Genomic DNA, 17,772 nt, shown 5'->3' with positions numbered 1-17,772 from the left:
ATTGGGGAAAGTAGTGATATGTGTTAATTGTAGGGGTGCCCATGGGGCTGGGGATCAGAAATGTCTGGTGCGAGAGAGGCAGGTTGAGGTTTCCAGGGTTAGAGTAGTGCAGAAGTTGTCATATGCTGAGGCAGTGAAGAAAGTAGAGGAAGATGGGTCAAGGGGGAGGGATCCTGAGAGGAGTGGTGTGAGTAGTAGAACTGTACCTGTACAGAGGGATAGGCCAACAAGTGATATATGTTTCAGTAAGATTGTATTTTTAGCATTTCTAGCAATGGTTATCAACTGTACTGCAGGGATGGAACGTAAGTCGCAGAAAATTGAGGTTGTGGTGGCAGCTGCAGAGAGGTATTTGGGTGTGCGAGACTTGACGTCAGAAGAATTACAGGATGTGTTAAGTGGTGGTGTCCTATCCTTTCAGGCTGTTGGCCTGAAGTAGGACTAAATAGATTTAAATAGTGGAGTAGGGTGGTTTTATTTATTATTAATATTAATAATTTATTTTATGAGTGTAGTGTTAGATGGTAGGTTATTTGTTTAAAAAAATTTCAAACAAAGTATAAGGGAGTTATACTCCAGTCTAGTAGGTGGCGGTAATGCAACATTTATTGGATGCCAACTGCCGTTTAATCTCATCGAAGAAGAAGATCACTTTCATTTGCTAGTGCTGCAAGTCGTCATCGATAGGGAAGTGGTAGAAAACATTCTGCAGTGGTTCAAGTAAGGAGGGTCCATATAGAGTGATATCACAGATACTGTTTTTCTTGTTCTGTTTGGTGATATTGGCAGCTTAGTTTAACATAAATAAGCATAAGTAATGTATGTGAGTTGTACTGTACAGGGAAGCTGAAGGAGAACTAAGGTAGGCTATGTGTAGCCTTTGGAACCAGTCCCTCTAGCTGCTTTTAGCAACGCGGGTGTATTTACATACACTCACGTTGAGCCCAATTGTATTGGGCTGCACAAAAACAGTCCGCAGGAAGCCAGTTAAATAAAATTCCATTTCGACTTACTGTGCCGGTCGGTTGGTCATTATGACGGGGTAATATAAGTAAATAAAAGTTCTGCACATGCGCCATGTGGACAAAAAATGAATAACTTGTGGGGGACTTTTATTTTGACATGAGGTAAGCAGAGAAGAAGTGGGTCTACAACAGACCCACGTTTGGAAGGTATGTTTAATAGTACGATTCTTTAGATATTTTGTCTCAAATTCTCAGTTTTTGTGCAACCCAATGAAATTGGGAGCAACGATAGTGTATTTAAATACACCCGCGTTGCTAAAAGCAGCTACCCTCTCTCAAGTACTGATGTAAACAAACACGCAATAATCATTACAAGCATGGCATTTGCATTACTTACACCAAGGATCCTCTCAGAATCGAATAATGATTTGTAGCCTAGTTGTTGGATCCAGAGGCATATAGAGATCAATACTGGTTGTGGTGAAATCAGTGGGTTTAATCCTTGGTCATGTCCATAATCTACAACCGCTTATTTTTCTTTTGCCCAGTAGATGCATAGGTAGGGATCTCTTGCTTTCACCAGTCCAGCTTTTCCGATGGTGATGACTCATGAAGTAAAGAAGATGATGAGAGGAAAGTGCTAGTATTGCATCGTTAATCTATTTGTTTATTTACTAGTTTGTTAATCCCAGACCTTGGATGTTGGGACTTGAATTTGCACATGGATTGGGACTATAACCCTGTGTTTTGTCCTAGACCCAGTAGAGTTCTTCAGACAGCGGATCCATGGCAGCTGTGGGGACATGGGGTTTCTCTCAGCCTTCCGTGGAGAGAATACGGTCCCTGATTACCGCTGGAAGACACGCCACAGATGCTGTAGAGGAGGCCATGGCAGGTTGGCATGAGTTGGCGTGGGTGACCCACCTACTACAGTTCCGCAGAGCAGCACGTCTTATGTCCATTATGATACTCTTGTATTTCTTCCAGAGGTTGAAGATGACCCAGAGACTGGGCTTCACATTGTGGGGAGGGGAGGATTCCCTAACAGTGGGGGAGTGGTGGAGTGTGATGCTGCCATCATGGAGGGCATCACTGGCAGGTTCGGGGCAGTCGCAGCACTACGAGGGTGAGAGAACCACCTGCTAAAACTAATGCCATGGCATGGGAAAGAGATGTCTGTGAAAATGAATACTCATAGGGAAGCCCATTAATAAATGCACCGGAATGAAACTATTGTTTCCAGGGTTGGGGCTCCGGTGCGGGTGGCTCGTAGGGTGATGGACAGAAGCCCCCACAGTCTGCTGGTTGGGGAGGGAGCAGCAGCTTTCGCCAGGGAGCAGGGCTTTACTATAGAGCCCAACGACAACATGTTGAGTGCACACTCAGCCAAGGCTTACCAGGTACCAATACTCCCTAGGGTAAAATGGCATGGCTAACCATTTTAAATATAAATGACAGATATTGGAAAACAAAAAAAATTATAACTCCTATTCATTCATGCAGGAATTTCTGGAACAGAAGCAAAGTGTTAGTGGACATGACACACTTGGTGAGAACTGAAACTTGCTTTTTAAAAATGTTTATTTATCATGATCTTCCTGCTCATTGTAGAACATTGAGTGACAGTAGAACACCTACTGTAACATAACTGAAAACGACTGATAAATGTGACTGATACTTGTGCATTAAATTGTTTGGTCCTCTACGGGGAGTCCTAATCCATATAATCACATTAGTCTGGGTTGTCTATTACATTATGTATGGGTCCCTGACCTGACACCTACTGTTTTGAATCATCTGGAATCTCTTTACAATAGTCTTGATTCCCCAATCTCCAATATCCAATTTTCTCATCTAGGTTACAGTGGGGAAAAAAAGTATTTAGTCAGCCACCAATTGTGCAAGTTCTCCCACTTAAAAAGATGAGAGAGGCCTGTAATTTTCATCATAGGTACACGTCAACTATGACAGACAAATTGAGGAAAAAAAATCCAGAAAATCACATTGTAGGATTTTTAATGAATTTAATTGCAAATGATGGTGGAAAATAAGTATTTGGTCACCTACAAACAAGCAAGATTTCTGGCTCTCACAGACCTGTAACTTCTTCTTTAAGAGGCTCCTCTGTCCTCCACTCGTTACCTGTATTAATGGCACCTGTTTGAACTTGTTATCAGTATAAAAGACACCTGTCCACAACCTCAAACAGTCACACTACAAACTCCACTATGGCCAAGACCAAAGAGCTGTCAAAGAACACCAGAAACAAAATTGTAGACCTGCACCAGGCTGGGAAGACTGAATCTGCAATAGGTAAGCAGCTTGGTTTGAATAAATCAACTGTGGGAGCAATTATTAGGAAATGGAAGACATACAAGACCACTGATAATCTCCCTCGATCTGGGGCGCCACGCAAGATCTCACCCCGTGGGGTCAAAATGATCACAAGAACGGTGAGCAAAAATCCCAGAACCACACGGGGGGACCTAGTGAATGACCTGCAGAGAGCTGGGACCAAAATAACAAAGCCTACCATCAGTAACACACTACGCCGCCAGGGACTCAAATCCTGCAGTGCAGACGTGTCCCCCCTGCTTAAGCCAGGACATGTCCAGGCCCATCTGAAGTTTGCTAGAGTGCATTTTGATGATCCAGAAGATGATTGGGAGAATGTCATATGGTCAGATGAAACCAAAATATAACTTTTTGGTAAAAACTCAACTCGTCGTGTTTGGAGGACAAAGAATGCTGAGTTGCATCCATACCTACTGTGATGCATGGGGGTGGAAACATCATGCTTTGGGGCTGTTTTTCTGCAAAGGGACCAGGACGACTGATCCGTGTAAATGAAAGAATGAATGGGGCCATGTATCGTGAGATTTTGAGTGAAAACCTCCTTCCATCAGCAAGGGCATTGAAGATGAAACGTGGCTGGGTCTTTCAGCATGACAATGATCCCAAACACACCGCCCGGGCAACAATGAGTGGCTTCGTAAGAAGCATTTCAAGGTCCTGGAGTGGCCTCCAGATCTCAACCCCATAGAAAATCTTTGGAGGGAGTTGAAAGTCTGTGTTGCCCAGCGACAGCCCCAAAACATCACTGCTCTAGAGGAGATCTGCATGGAGGAATGGGCCAAAATACCAGCAACAGTGTGTGAAAACCTTGTGAAGACTTACAGAAAACGTTTGACCTGTGTCATTGCCAACAAAGGGTATATAACAAAGTATTGAGAAACTTTGTTATTGACCAAATACTTATTTTCCACCATAATTTGCAAATAAATTCATTAAAAATCCTACAATGTGATTTTCTGGATTTTTTTTTCTCATTTTGTCTGTCATAGTTGACGTGTACCTATGAGGAAAATTACAGGCCTCTCTCATCTTTTTAAGTAGGAGAACTTGCACAATTGGTGGCTGACTAAATACTTTTTTTCCCCACTGTAAATAACCCCACTTTCCCTTTTTATATTATGATTTTTTTTTATTACTGACCATTCCTTCAAGACATGTTGGTACAAAACATCTGTGGAAGCAGGTCTAAAAGTGCAGGTTACATATTTATTAGCACATCTAACACCTTCTCATCTTCCCTTTCTCAACAGGACTTATAGCATTAGACAACATGGGGAACATAACTGTTGGTGAGGAAGTTGGTGTCTTCTGTTTTTCTCTTGCTCTTTCTTACTTATTATGTAAAAGACATTGCAAGCTCCATTCATTGAGTATTTATTTTCAAAATCTAAAGATACTTCCATAGTAGCTACAGTATGAGGTTAGGTTGTAGTATTATGATTCAGCTGATTTTGCTCATGTCCTGTTTTTCAGGAGTTTCTACTTCAGGGGCTCCCTTCAAATCACCAGGGAGGGTGGGAGACTCGCCCCTACCGGGCTGTGGCCTATATGCTGAACACATGGCAAGTTTACAGCTACCAAAATCAACTCAATCAAAGAACTGCACACTGATGAACTTCTTCCCCTCAGTGTTTTAGTAGCCTTTTCTGGGTAATATTGTTATGTGAAGTACTACATAATGAATCCATGTTACTGCATGTTTGTTAATCCTACAAAGATTGAAGGTTTATGTAAAGTTTTAATACGCTATTGTTATGTTAATGTCTATTTTAATGTTAGCCAGTACAATACTCAATGGACTAGTGGGGCAAGAAAACCAATGGAGAATTGTTAGGGGGCAAATAATTTTGGCCTTATTCCAACAGCCTATAAACAGTCTCTCTTTGACCTGGATACTCACTAGCGCCTGGGAGTGGATTAAATATTTACAATTTTCTCCCAGTTCCAGAGCAGCAGCACACACACAACCATGTCTTGGTTTCAGTACGCTTAAAGGGAATCTGATTCATAGCCAATTCACCACACACCACAGTTTACCATCTTATGATCAATAAGAAAACACTAGCGCAAGGGAAACGCATGTTGAATTGAAGGTGGTTTAAAATATTAAAACTGAAGTAACAGTCAGATTGGAGGTTCACACTAAGTGTAACTGCCACATTTTTCTATGACTGTCATCTCTGTCATTGTAAAACCCTGCTCACTTTTTCAGGTGGGAGCCGCGGCAGGTATGTGAACTATTTGGATTATCTTTTCTTTGCATGCTCAAATATATGTGTTATTATATTTTCTAATGAGTTCTCTTATCAGCCACAGGTGATGGTGATAAAATAATGTGCCATTGCCCAAGCTTCCACGCTGTTCAACTGATGAAACAGGTAGTGTTATGAGATTATCAAGTTATAAATCATTTTACTTTGTCAACCTTATACTGAGTCAGGTGTAGATTTGATGTGCCCTGTGGTTGAGATGTTTGAGCAGCCACACTGACCCATGAAATCTAACTAGCCAGCTATAATTCACACAGCATTAGCCTGCCTGGAACGTTTGACCTCCCCCTTAACTCAACTGACTCCCTGTCTCTCTCCCAGGGGTCATCACCCAACAGGGCCTGTTACACTGTCCTGGATGACATCATCAGGAGGACTGCCCCAGACAGGTGCTTTGAGATTGGACTCATCGCCCTGAACGTGAAGGTATCTTTTCTACTCTTAATACTATATTAAAGAGATATATAGAGTTGTCATTTGCTATATAAATAAATTAAGTTGCACACAAACAGATTGGGTCTTTCTGTCTCCTCGACTCCCTAACACTAGATTGAAACCTATCCTCTGTCCTCTAGGGTAAAGTAGGGGCTGCCTCTTCAGTGGAGTTTCCCTACACATTCTGGAACCAGGGGAAGGACTATGTGGAAACAAGTACTCAGCTTCCAAATTCCACAGTAACGGAAGGCACAGAAGAATGTGACACACATGTACAGTGAAATAAAGGGTGTGTCATTGTTATCGGTGATGTCTTGAATTGTATTGATAGTAATGGATAATAAAACTATTGGATGATTACTATAAGGGTATAATTGTGCTGTCTGAAATTATATTTTAAAGTAGGCCTACACACAGGTATAATAAAAAAATAATGTTATAATGGTATGTAGCAGACTTTTTTAAAGCAATTTGTGTAAAGGAAGTTTCTAGCTTTAGCCTACTTGTGAAATGTTGAACTCCTTTCACATACACAGCTTATGGACTGACTGACTCATACCTGTGCAGGTGCTGACAGGTCTGACAGGTGACCATCCTAGGCTGATGTCACTCACACTATGACTCAACAACTCAGGATGGAAGATCCTTCTGAATGTACAAATTTAGCTAACCTTTGTTGATATCAAATGATCTGATGTCGCTGGTCAATTTCATGAGGGAACTGGACTGTGCCTTCAGTTAATTTTGCAATTGTATCCCCCATGTGGTCCTTTGTTGTCATTAGTTTACACACTGAACAGACTTTAACCATCAGGGTCATACTATACATTTTGAGAACATATTGACAGAGAAACAATTCGTTTTTTTGGCACTCATCTTAGAATTAATGTAATCAAATATGACAGACATGATTTAGATTTGATTAATCTTAATGGAGAGCAATTCATTGATTTCCCCAGTCCAGACTGATTCACGCCAACATTTTTGCCACGTTTCACTAGTAATGACGTAATCTTCCTAAGCTTTGACAGCAAGCACAAGGGGCAAGCGAAACATCGACCAGCCTATTTTCCTAGCTACATTGTCATTAGGGTACTGTAGTCATATTCGGCACGGTAGAACATACTCAATATAAGACGACCCTTTAGGAACAAACTACGATTTCCGAGAATCGCTAAACTCGCTCTAGTAGGGCTTCTCTGTTCAGTGTTTGAGGAGTTGCTATTTCCTGGTTGATACTAGCAGCCATTTTGGGTTTCAAGACAACTAGCCTGGGTTTGGAGGAATACCTTGCCAGCTAGTTAACGTTAGTTACTTTTTTAATCAAAGGAATTAGCTAGCTAACTATTTATTAACAGTTTTCAGAGCGAAAGGGAGTGCCGTTTTTATAAGAAACGGGGATTTACTGTGACGAGTCCACGATGAATCCCGAATAGTAAGTAACTAACTGTGAACGTTCGCTAACCTAGCTAGATGGCTGTTCTGCTAGCTACCTCGCTAACCTAGCTGTTCTGCTAGCTACACAGCTAACGTTATCTAACCTGTTTGTGTTTTGTCCGTCTAAAAAGTGCAAACTAGTTGGCTAGCTACCATTAGTCACTGTGTTGTTTGTTGAGGTATATTAACGTTTCACACAGGTTACTCCATGTCATTAAATGTGTGTTTACAGCCAGCTAGCTAGTTGCTAGCTAGCACCGGCATAGTTATTCAAAATAAATAGTTAGCTAACGTTAACTGCTAGGGCAGAGTAGCTAAGTTTAGTTGGTACTAGCTAATGTAAGTTACTTAGCTAGTTACCTTTTTATTCTAGTAGCCTGATAATTCAACACACGTCAGCTAGCTACTGTACATGTCATTAGATATGTTGTGATAATCTCTAATTTAGCTAACTAGTTAACTAACATTAGCCAGGCAAGTCAATATCCCAGTGTGTAACGTTACATTACTACAGCATTCGTACACTTGTGGTCAATAATTAATGTTAACTAGCTAGCTATATCTATACCAACGATTTCAACTGCGGCTATACCGCACAATGTTAACTAGGTAACTCCTTGCTAGTTAGGCAATGCAGTTAACTAGTACACTGTTTGTTAGTTAACTACATTGACAAGAAACCAAATTAGTGAATTAAGGTTTGTGATTGATAAATACACTTATCCATGATATTCTGTGAATTTGGCCATCAAGTGGAAAGCAACTAAGCAATAGGATAGGAGTCCGTGCCACACACCTACTCTCTACATCCTGAGTCAGTCATGTGTAGGTCACATGCAATATGACATGTTGCTTTCAACACACTCATTGGGTTGTTGGGCAAGCCACTGTCTACCATCCCTCCAAGCAGGTTGGCAAGTACCTGAGTCCTGTAGTTTAGACCTATAGGTTGGTGTTTTATGATACATATTTTGTATTTTATCTCAGTTGACATTATTTTTTTCTCATCTATTCAACAGTCCCACTGGCATGGCTGTGAACATCTGATTTGAAATGTTCTCCAGAAGATTCTATTCTGATTACACAAGATAATGAATATGCCATTGCAAGGGTAGCCATTTCCTTTTTTGACAGGCACACTAGGCAATAACCTCCATTTATAGTCAGGATAACATTTCAAATCAAATCAAATCAAATTTTATTGGTCACATGCGCCGAATACAACAGGTGCAGACATTACAGTGAAATGCTTACTTACAGCCCTTAACCAACAGTGCATTTATTTTAAACAAAAAAAGTAAGAATAAAACAACAACAAAAAAAGTGTTGAGAAAAAAAGAGCAGAAGTAAAATAAAGTGACAGTAGGGAGGCTATATATACAGTAAAATAAAGTGACAGTAGGGAGGCTATATATACAGGGGGGTACCGTTGCAGAGTCAATGTGCGGGGGCACCGGCTAGTTGAGGTAGTTGAGGTAATATGTACATGTGGGTAGAGTTAAAGTGACTATGCATAAATACTTAACAGAGTAGCAGCAGCGTAAAAAGGATGGGGTGGGGGGGCAGTGCAAATAGTCCGGGTAGCCATGATTAGCTGTTCAGGAGTCTTATGGCTTGGGGGTAGAAGCTGTTGAGAAGTCTTTTGGACCTAGACTTGGCACTCCGGTACCGCTTGCCGTGCGGTAGCAGAGAGAACAGTCTATGACTAGGGTGGCTGGAGTCTTTGACAATTTTAAGGGCCTTCCTCTGACATTTATTTGAGACAGAGGTGTAATGGGTTCACACTCAAATATATTGCATAAAGCTTACTTCATTATTCAATGTCAAGGATAGCGTACAGACGTTTCAGCTTTACAGCCTTCTTCAGTGTGTAGGTACAATTTTATTTCATTCAAAACAGCATTTCGAAAGAACAACAGATGAGCAGCAGTTGCTTCTAATCAGGGTTGCCACTCATCGGCCCCTCTGGTCTACCTGTATACAAATTTGTCACAAAAAGAAAGAGTTATAGGGTATGGGAGTGGGTACGAAGGGCAACTCACAAATCAATCGCCCCCAGGTGTCCGCTCACCTAAATACATCAAATCCATTCATGAGCTAGCCCACTATAAAGGACATCAGGCAAAGCCGTTCATAAATAAACAATATGCAAAATCTGATATGGACATTGTTCATGTAGAACAGTCCAAATGTGGCTTATAGGAAGGAAGTGAAATCTAATTCTTAGTTTAAACCGTGTGGAGATACAGAATTTAATTTATATATCCAGCCAAGCTTCTGGGAAAGTGCGATGGTTCTCTTTTGATTAGTTATTTCTTTGAGACCTCAAGGGGGTACATTATTCATTATAACTCAGTTGTTATTAAACTCATAAAGGCCCAGTGCAGTCCAAAATGTGATATTCCTGTGTTTTATACATATCTACACTATGCAGTTGGAATAATACTGGCCCCTTGTAGCTCAGTTGGTAGAGCATGGCGCTTGCAACGCTAGGGTTGTGGGTTTGTTTCCCACAGGGGGCCAGTATGAAAAATGTATGCACTCACTAACTGTAAGTCGCTCTGGATAAGAGCGTCTGCTAATTGACTAAAATGTTTTAAAAAATCATGTAAATTGATTACCTTTCAGTGTAAGAGCTGTTTGAAAAGACTGCCTGAAATTTCAGTCTGTTTGGTGGGATGGACTTTTGGCCTTGCGGTAAATTAGTTAATAAACAAATGAGAAAGAGTTCCAAACCTCTTTCTCAGCTAATTTTTCCCCTCCCCGCTCAGACCAATCCTAAACAGTCCTAGCAAAATTCTTGCTTGAGAAATTGAACTTTGCTAAGAAACTATATATATATATTTTTTTAACCATTTTTATTGAAAACAGTCACGGTAAGGTACTTATTTGTTACCCAGAAATGATTTGGTATTGAGATGACAGGGGTCTCGTTAATGCAGAATTCTGAGTTTTTCACACAGAAAAATAGATAAAACGCATAAGAAATACCTTACTGCGTTTTGTAAATGCAGATCTAAAATGCTTATTTTTGTAATTTCTGCTCGGCATCAGATACATTTTATGTTTCAGTTGCACTTCTCTTCTATTTGAGTGAAAGTTTGAATCGCAATACATACCGTATCGGTACTTAAGTATTGTGATAATATCGTATCATCAGGTCCCTGGCAATTCCCAGCCCTAGTGTGTTTTTTGCAGAGCGCTTGCTTTCATTATCTTTTGCCTAACTCTAACCCAAGCTCTAGCCCATCTCCTGTCTGCTGGAGCTGAGCAGCTGATGTGGGAGTCAAATAATGGTGGGCGGTATCGTGTTTGGTGTGTCTGTCTTTGCAGCATACAAAGTATCATCCAATCCAACTTAAAACGCTGACTGTGATAGAGTGGGGCGGACAGGTTTTTGCTGTAGGCTATTCCCCCTCTCTCTTGCATGACCAGTCAGCGGTACTACTAGCCTTTCACAGGGGCTGTCATTGTTGTCCTCAACCATCTGCTTAATGAAGACTGCATGACTGTAATTCATAACAATGGGTGAGGAAAAGGACAGGGAGGCAGGAAACAGGCCTGCCTCAGAGGTTCTTAGCCTTGGTGCTGGGTCAGACTAGAGCGTCGCCCAGGTTCTTTCCAGCCTGTCTGCCTGCCTTCTTTTAACTGTACTACTGGAGAGAGTGGAGGAGGGTCCGATCTGAAGTCCAGCTGAATTCCCCTCTACTGTGGAATGCTTAATCAGCTTACTGGAGTTTCCGTACCTTTCTGTGTGTAGCCTAGTTGTATGGCACACTGCACAGCACATGCCCCTGTTAAATAAACACAGCATACCGAGTGGAGGGGGTTGAGAGAGCTCTGTGTGTGTGTAGGCCTCGGTTAGAGCTGAACATGAGTGGACAATAGCTGTATAGTTTGCTAGAGGTTTGTCTTTTGCTGGTCTGACCTATTTTGATAGGGAAGCATTATCAGCATAGCCTAATTCACATGGTTGGGAGTGGGACAGGATGTATGGACTGTTAATGCTCAGCATTTTGTTGTCGCATTATCCATCCTGCTGTGGTTTCAGCTCATATAAATGAGCATAGCATGACTTGGTGTATTTTAGCAAGCATCAGTGGAGCAAGGAATGGTGTTTTAGTGTTAGACCTATCGTTTCAAGATCAGTGTTTGGCAAGCTCATACCTGGTTGCTACACTGTTACGCTGTAAAAGCCTATTTGATAAGATGTCCAATTTGAATCTAAGAACACTATCATTAAGGCTACCACTATCTGTCACACATTGATATTAGTGGTATTGGTGACCATCACCCGAGCTCACAACTCACAGCACCATGTCAACTCAGTCTTAAGTTCACACCTCAGCCCTCACCTTTTCCTCCTCACTGTGAGTTGCTGCAGAGGTACCCTGCCTCATTCCACCCAGTGTGCATGTACGTACGTGTGTCTGACTGTGTCTCTGTTTGTGCGGTTATGTAGGCTCTGTTTGTGCGGTTATGTAGGCTCTGTTTGTGCGGTTATGTAGGCTATGTATGTATGAGTGTGTGTGTCTGCGTGTTTTGTCTGTCTCACACCTGATCAAGGTTAGCAGCACTCTGAAACCTGAGCTGATGAACTACAGAGAGCTTTGGCAAACTCAACAACTGCTCACTATTCACTAAACATGAATCAGGCTGATATGACATCATATCTGAAGGGAGAGTTGCCACAGAATTGTCTGAGCTCAATTAAAGAAGGCTTCTTAGTAAAGTCGAGCATAGGCCTACTGAGTTGGTCAGTGCAGACTTTACCTCTTTAAAATTCCATTGTCTGAGCGTGTATCACATGAGCACTGAACCGTTGACCTCCTCCACTGATATTTAGTTCCTTATGTGGTTTTGCTGATCATGCACAGCTCCGTATGGTCATAGCAGTGTGAGGTTTCATTTGCCTGTAAAACCCAATGTTTCACTGTCTGCTGCAATCGCAGACAGTAGATGTCAGCTGAAATCGCTACTTTTCTGTACCAAAAATAATGCAGGATTGCATCTCTTTGTGTTTGGACTCAGGCTTGAATTAGTCTGGTTTCAACTTGTGTGTGATTGTCTATAATGGGGTTGGCGTGAAATACCTTTCTAGGCATTAGGCAAGCATCATAACACATCAGACTTATCCTCTCTTTTGATTGTATGGTGGTGTGACAAAAGTAGTTCTGCTGAGAGTTAACATTTACATTTACGTCATTTAGCAGACGCTCTTATCCAGAGCGACTTACAGTTAGTGAGTGCATACATTTTTATTTTTTATACTGGAATCGAACCCACAACCCTGGCGTTGCAAATGCCATGCTCTACCAACTGAGCTACATCCCTGCCGGCCATTCCCTCCCCTACCCTGGACGACGCTGGGCCAATTGTGCGCCGCCCCACGGGTCTCCCGGTCGCGGCCGGCTACGACAGAGCCTGGATTCGAACCAGGATCTCTAGTGCCACAGCTAGCACTGCGATGCAGTGCCTTAGACCACTGCGCCACTCGGGAGGAGTTAACCCAACACGGTATCTTGCCCAAGGCACTGAAAGCAATGTAACAGCAATGGCATCTTTGAATTGTCTGACGCAACACCACAATGAAATCTCTTCTTGAGAGATGGTGAAAAGGGAAGAAACTGTTCTGAGGAATGCTGTCTACAGAGTTTAGAGTCAAGCTTCCAATGGTTTCTAACAAGGCTAGCGTTTTATAGCTACTTTTGTTGAAACTGTGTGGGAAACCTGGAATCCTGTTGTTTAAAACATCTCTCTTCTCTCCACAGTGACTATTTATTCAAGCTGCTCCTGATCGGTGACTCTGGCGTCGGAAAGTCTTGTCTTCTACTCCGATTTGCAGTAAGTGTCCTGCTGATCCGTCCATGTCCCAGAAGTGTCTCATAGCCATTCATAACGTGCTCGTAATCACTCATTAGCTGTTCAATAGGCTGACCCAGTCATATTAACATTAATAATTATAGTCCTATTATTATTATTAATAATGATAATAATGATAATAATGATGTAATTATTAGTGCTCTGCTTGGACTAAATTCAGCAGGTAAGAACTGGCTGCCCTGTAATGTAAAAAAGGTCAAGTCAATCATAGAAATAGTATTCAAATTAATATTAATACTGTATTATAGTATTAATACTCCATGTTAAGTCAACATTCTCTCGTTTACTCTCCTATTGCGGTGAATGATCATACTTTTCATTCCTTTTTTCTCTAGACTGAGAATGTATGAAAGGGTTAAGGATTTGTACTTTGAGCAGGATGTCTGAATGTTCCCACACCAACTCCTCTCATTTCCTTTCTCCCCAGGATGACACGTACACAGAAAGCTACATTAGCACAATCGGAGTGGACTTCAAAATACGAACTATAGAATTAGACGGAAAGACCATTAAACTTCAAATCGTAAGTGCTTTCCCCGCCACATCTCTTTGTCTTCTACTGTGTAAAGGGAAGCTCCAAGTTATACTAACAAGGACCTAACAAGTATGTATTTCAGCATCTGGCCACATTTGGACCAAAAAAATGCCATTGTAGGCATTCCAAAACCTAACTCTAGACTCTTCACCAAATATCCCAAGGCAGAGGCCTCCTATCATGGTTGACTACAAAATGGTGAATTATCAGTTAGAAATGCCCTTCTCTCATTTGTGTGTTTTGGTCTTATTTGTCACAGTTGAATGTGCTATGAAGCAGCATCTATTTGGCAGAGATGTTGTACTCATGTATGTGTGTGTTTGGCCTTCCCGTATTTGTGACTGAGCGTCTCTGCTGTGTGTTGACACTGACAGTGGGACACGGCAGGGCAGGAGAGGTTTCGCACAATCACATCCAGCTACTACAGAGGAGCCCACGGCATCATCGTAGTCTATGACGTCACAGACCAGGTCAGTCTGCCTCTTTAGCACAGTCCATCTTTACCTTTTCACTGTGTTTGGGTTTTCTAGATTCTTTTCCACAATTAGATGTTTTTAATTGAAAGTCAGGAGTGCAGGTGAACCTAAGGCCTAGATTCAATCAGATCGAGCATTAACCGGTGATAGCCGAACCCCGCATAGCTGATGTTTTCGCGGTGTCGAAGGTGTAACTGCGTTGGAGCTGTCAAATCGGTGGGCAGCTGCTCTTGATCATTGTCACGAAGCCACATCTGTCCCACTCACATTAGAAGTTCAGAACAAGAAAGTGTAGGCTATATAGAAATAATGACGCTCAAATAGAAAATCATTAAACAAAATAATGAGGATTTCTATCAGCCTAATCGAGGTGTAGATTACATCACACGTTCCATTGTTCAAACTTGTAAACATGGCTGCATGGGGTTTCTTGTAATGCGACACTATGCAGCCAATGTCCGCTTTAGGTATAATGCCAGGTGCCGCTTGTGGACTTGAAAGCTCGAAAACGCATTTCCACCTCCGACACCGCCAAAACAACCGCTATGCGGATGTCGGTTAAAGCGGATCTGATTGAATAGAGGCCTTACTTTGCAAATATCTTGCCTACCCTGACATGTTGGTTTTGATTATCTTTCTTCTTCTAGGAGTCCTTCAACAATGTCAAGCAGTGGCTACAGGAAATCGACCGCTACGCCAGTGAAAATGTCAACAAGCTATTGGTGGGGAACAAGTGTGACCTGACAACAAAGAAAGTGGTGGATTACACAACAGCAAAGGTAAGGGCTTCCAACAAAGACAATGGGTTATCAGATGGCGCAGGAGTAATGCATTTTTCCATTTAACTCTTTGAAAAAATAGTCTAGAGCTGTGGTTTCCAAACTTTCACATTTTTATTTTGTTGAGGCCCCCAAACAAACCAAATGTTTCTGGACACAATCAGGTCTTTGTCTGCAACCCAGTAGTAAAATAGTAGCAGTAATAGTGTACAGTACTGTCATGAATGCAGCATCTCCTCTAACCCCCTCTCTCCATTCCTTTCGCTGCAGGAGTTTGCGGACTCCCTGGGCATCCCATTCTTGGAAACGAGTGCCAAGAATGCCACCAATGTAGAGCAGGCCTTCATGACCATGGCTGCTGAGATCAAGAAGAGGATGGGCCCTGGGGCTACGACCGGCGGCAACGAGAAGTCCAATGTCAAGATCCAGAGTACGCCTGTCAAACCTGCCTCGGGGGGCTGCTGCTGAGAGGGAGAACCCCACCAACACCTCAACCACCCCCCTCTGGCCTGTCACCCCCCCCCCTCCACCTGGCCCCATTCTCCACCATGCCCCACCCACCCATCTTAACAGTAACTGAGTGCGAGTGTGATAGAAAGTAAGAGCGAAAACAAAATTTAAGTTGCCTGAATTTGTACTGTAGCCGCACTACCAACAAAAATTAATGGTTATCACCCTCCCTTTATGCCCTGGTAATTGATGATTAGTAGTACTTTCTAGGCAATCTGTTAGCAGTCAGATGGTCAGCCGCTCACTGGACCTCCCCTGGCCCCCTCCTGGAGTGGCTTTACCCCTCCCCACCCTTACCCGGACCTCATCAGAAACAACGGATTTCGCTTGCCCCCCCCCCACCCTCCTCTGTGTGAAGGTTAATGAGAATAATGTGTGCGTGTCTATCTCACTGCATTCCTACTGCAGGGTTGGTCTGTAGTCAAATTCAATGATGTTTTCTGTTCTTCTGTCCCCCGCTTTTCTTTTCTGGTTGGTTATTTTGCTGTTTGTATCGGCAAATGTAGTTTCTTCGCCAATATGCGTGTCAGCCAACTGCACAACAGTGTCTCACTGTCTCGCAAAAAAGTATAGTGAAAAATATGTACATATACATGATGTGTGTATATATATGTAAGATCTGATTTGCTAGTTCTGTAGACTTCAATACATTATCGTAGTAGTCTTGACTTAATCTCTGCATTAAATTTGTCTCAACATGTCACATTTAAACTGAAAAATAAATAAATGTTGTACTTCCAGACTGTATGATACGGAAAGATCTGTCTGCGATTCTTGGTGGCTGTGTAGGAACATTTTGTGTTTTTAATAATTTATTCTACATTTATATGGCAAATATGTTGTACCAGTAACTAGGATCTGTATGCAAATTGGCCATTACCTGTGGAATATCTCAGTACAGAATTGCATATATAAAACACTATGTTCTTTTTTCATAATAAAGGCAACTGAATACAGTTTTAAAAGAACTCTGTAACCATTTCTCTAGCACTGTTTACTTAGTTTGTGTGTTTGCTATAGGGATAAGTGTGTCTAGATAGATTTGTGCTATAGTACAGTGGTCTGTTGTATGTCCAGATAGCATTCTGTGGTAAAGTCAGACTACAGAAGGTCAGAACAGAATTCCCATGTATCCCATTCTCATGAGTTCAACCAGTACACCAACTGTTAAATTCAGACACATTCTAATTATTACACTTGAGTTCTATACTGATTATACATAAAATCAAGTGGCCATACAGTATGAGGTTTACTCAGTAGGAATAAGTAGTGTAGTTTTCACCAGGTTTATTCTGTGAATGAGGATTACAATAGTGGGAAGAACAAAGTTTTCCATGGCGTTTAAAAGTCCTAATTTGAAGTGCACATTACCCTCATAACATTCACAATAGATTACTACAGTAACAGACACTGGTTAAAAACTTGTTGCACATTTAGAGGCTTTAGGTACAGGTATTGTATGTCTTAATGCACTTTTTATCAGGTTTTCCATGTTCTGGCCCAAGCGCTAACTGCTAGGCAACCTGCCGCCATAAGGCCACTGAATGGTCCAACATCCTATATTACAAGTCTACAATGATGTGTAGTGCATGCCACGTTCTAATATACAACAACACTGTACAAGTGCAGACCTTCCCTCCGGGAGGAAGTCTGAACATTGTACCAGAGACAGGTGAGGACACAACCTGAGACAATCCACAGTGATATAAAAATGGGTTAAAAATGCTGTCATGCATGTTGTAGAGTGAGTAGTGCATTGGGTCGTTATTAATATCTAACTCAAATAAATTATTAGACATCTGCTTGAGCATATCACAATACTTAGCTTCTTCAGCACACGTCATGCATACACTGCCTTCAGAAAGTATTCACACCCCTTGACTTTTTCCGCGTTTTGTTGTGTTACAAAGTGGGATTAAAATGGATTTAATTGTCATTTTTGGTCAACGATTTACACAAAATACTAAAAGTGTAAGAAAAATTCTAACATTTATTATAAGAAATATAAAAAATAAAACGCTAATATACACTACATATACAAAAGTATGTGGACACCCCTTCAAATTAGTGGATTCTGCTATTTCAGCCACATTCGTGGCTGACAGGTATATAAAATCGACAAGTCAG

The 17,772-nt window shown here is 41.6% G+C and overlaps 2 protein-coding genes across 14 annotated transcripts; both read left to right on the top strand.

The window, feature by feature from the left end:
• Positions 1–636: 636 nt before the first annotated feature.
• On the top strand, positions 637–6,385 carry zgc:153169 (uncharacterized protein LOC767799 homolog). 13 transcript variants are annotated; one of them, XM_041881098.2, is made up of 12 exons: positions 641–720; positions 1,514–1,524; positions 1,722–1,860; positions 1,953–2,091; positions 2,209–2,365; positions 2,469–2,514; positions 4,571–4,609; positions 4,794–4,882; positions 5,533–5,548; positions 5,631–5,698; positions 5,912–6,016; positions 6,166–6,385. In XM_041881098.2, exons 3-12 carry the CDS (start codon positions 1,752–1,754, stop codon positions 6,304–6,306), a joined length of 909 nt encoding a protein of 302 aa, XP_041737032.2. In that variant the 5' UTR covers positions 641–720; positions 1,514–1,524; positions 1,722–1,751; the 3' UTR covers positions 6,307–6,385. The 13 variants fall into 13 exon arrangements, with proteins under 13 accessions (XP_041737102.2, XP_041737032.2, XP_041737022.2 ...); XM_041881088.2 differs by having other exon boundaries at positions 650–720; positions 1,517–1,524; XM_041881159.2 differs by having other exon boundaries at positions 664–862; positions 1,517–1,524.
• A 640-nt stretch (positions 6,386–7,025) lies between these two features.
• Positions 7,026–16,601, top strand: LOC121569898 (ras-related protein ORAB-1). The gene is made up of 6 exons (XM_041881207.2): positions 7,026–7,460; positions 13,234–13,306; positions 13,773–13,868; positions 14,255–14,350; positions 15,004–15,135; positions 15,406–16,601. Exons 1-6 carry the CDS (start codon positions 7,447–7,449, stop codon positions 15,601–15,603), a joined length of 609 nt encoding a protein of 202 aa, XP_041737141.1. The 5' UTR covers positions 7,026–7,446; the 3' UTR covers positions 15,604–16,601.
• Positions 16,602–17,772: the final 1,171 nt, after the last annotated feature.

Source organism: Coregonus clupeaformis, chromosome 1 (genome assembly GCF_020615455.1).
Source record: "Coregonus clupeaformis isolate EN_2021a chromosome 1, ASM2061545v1, whole genome shotgun sequence".
NCBI classification, from domain to species: domain Eukaryota; kingdom Metazoa; phylum Chordata; class Actinopteri; order Salmoniformes; family Salmonidae; genus Coregonus; species Coregonus clupeaformis.
The sequence above is the reverse complement of the archived record's forward strand: the minus strand, read 5'-3'. Positions and strand labels throughout refer to the sequence as shown.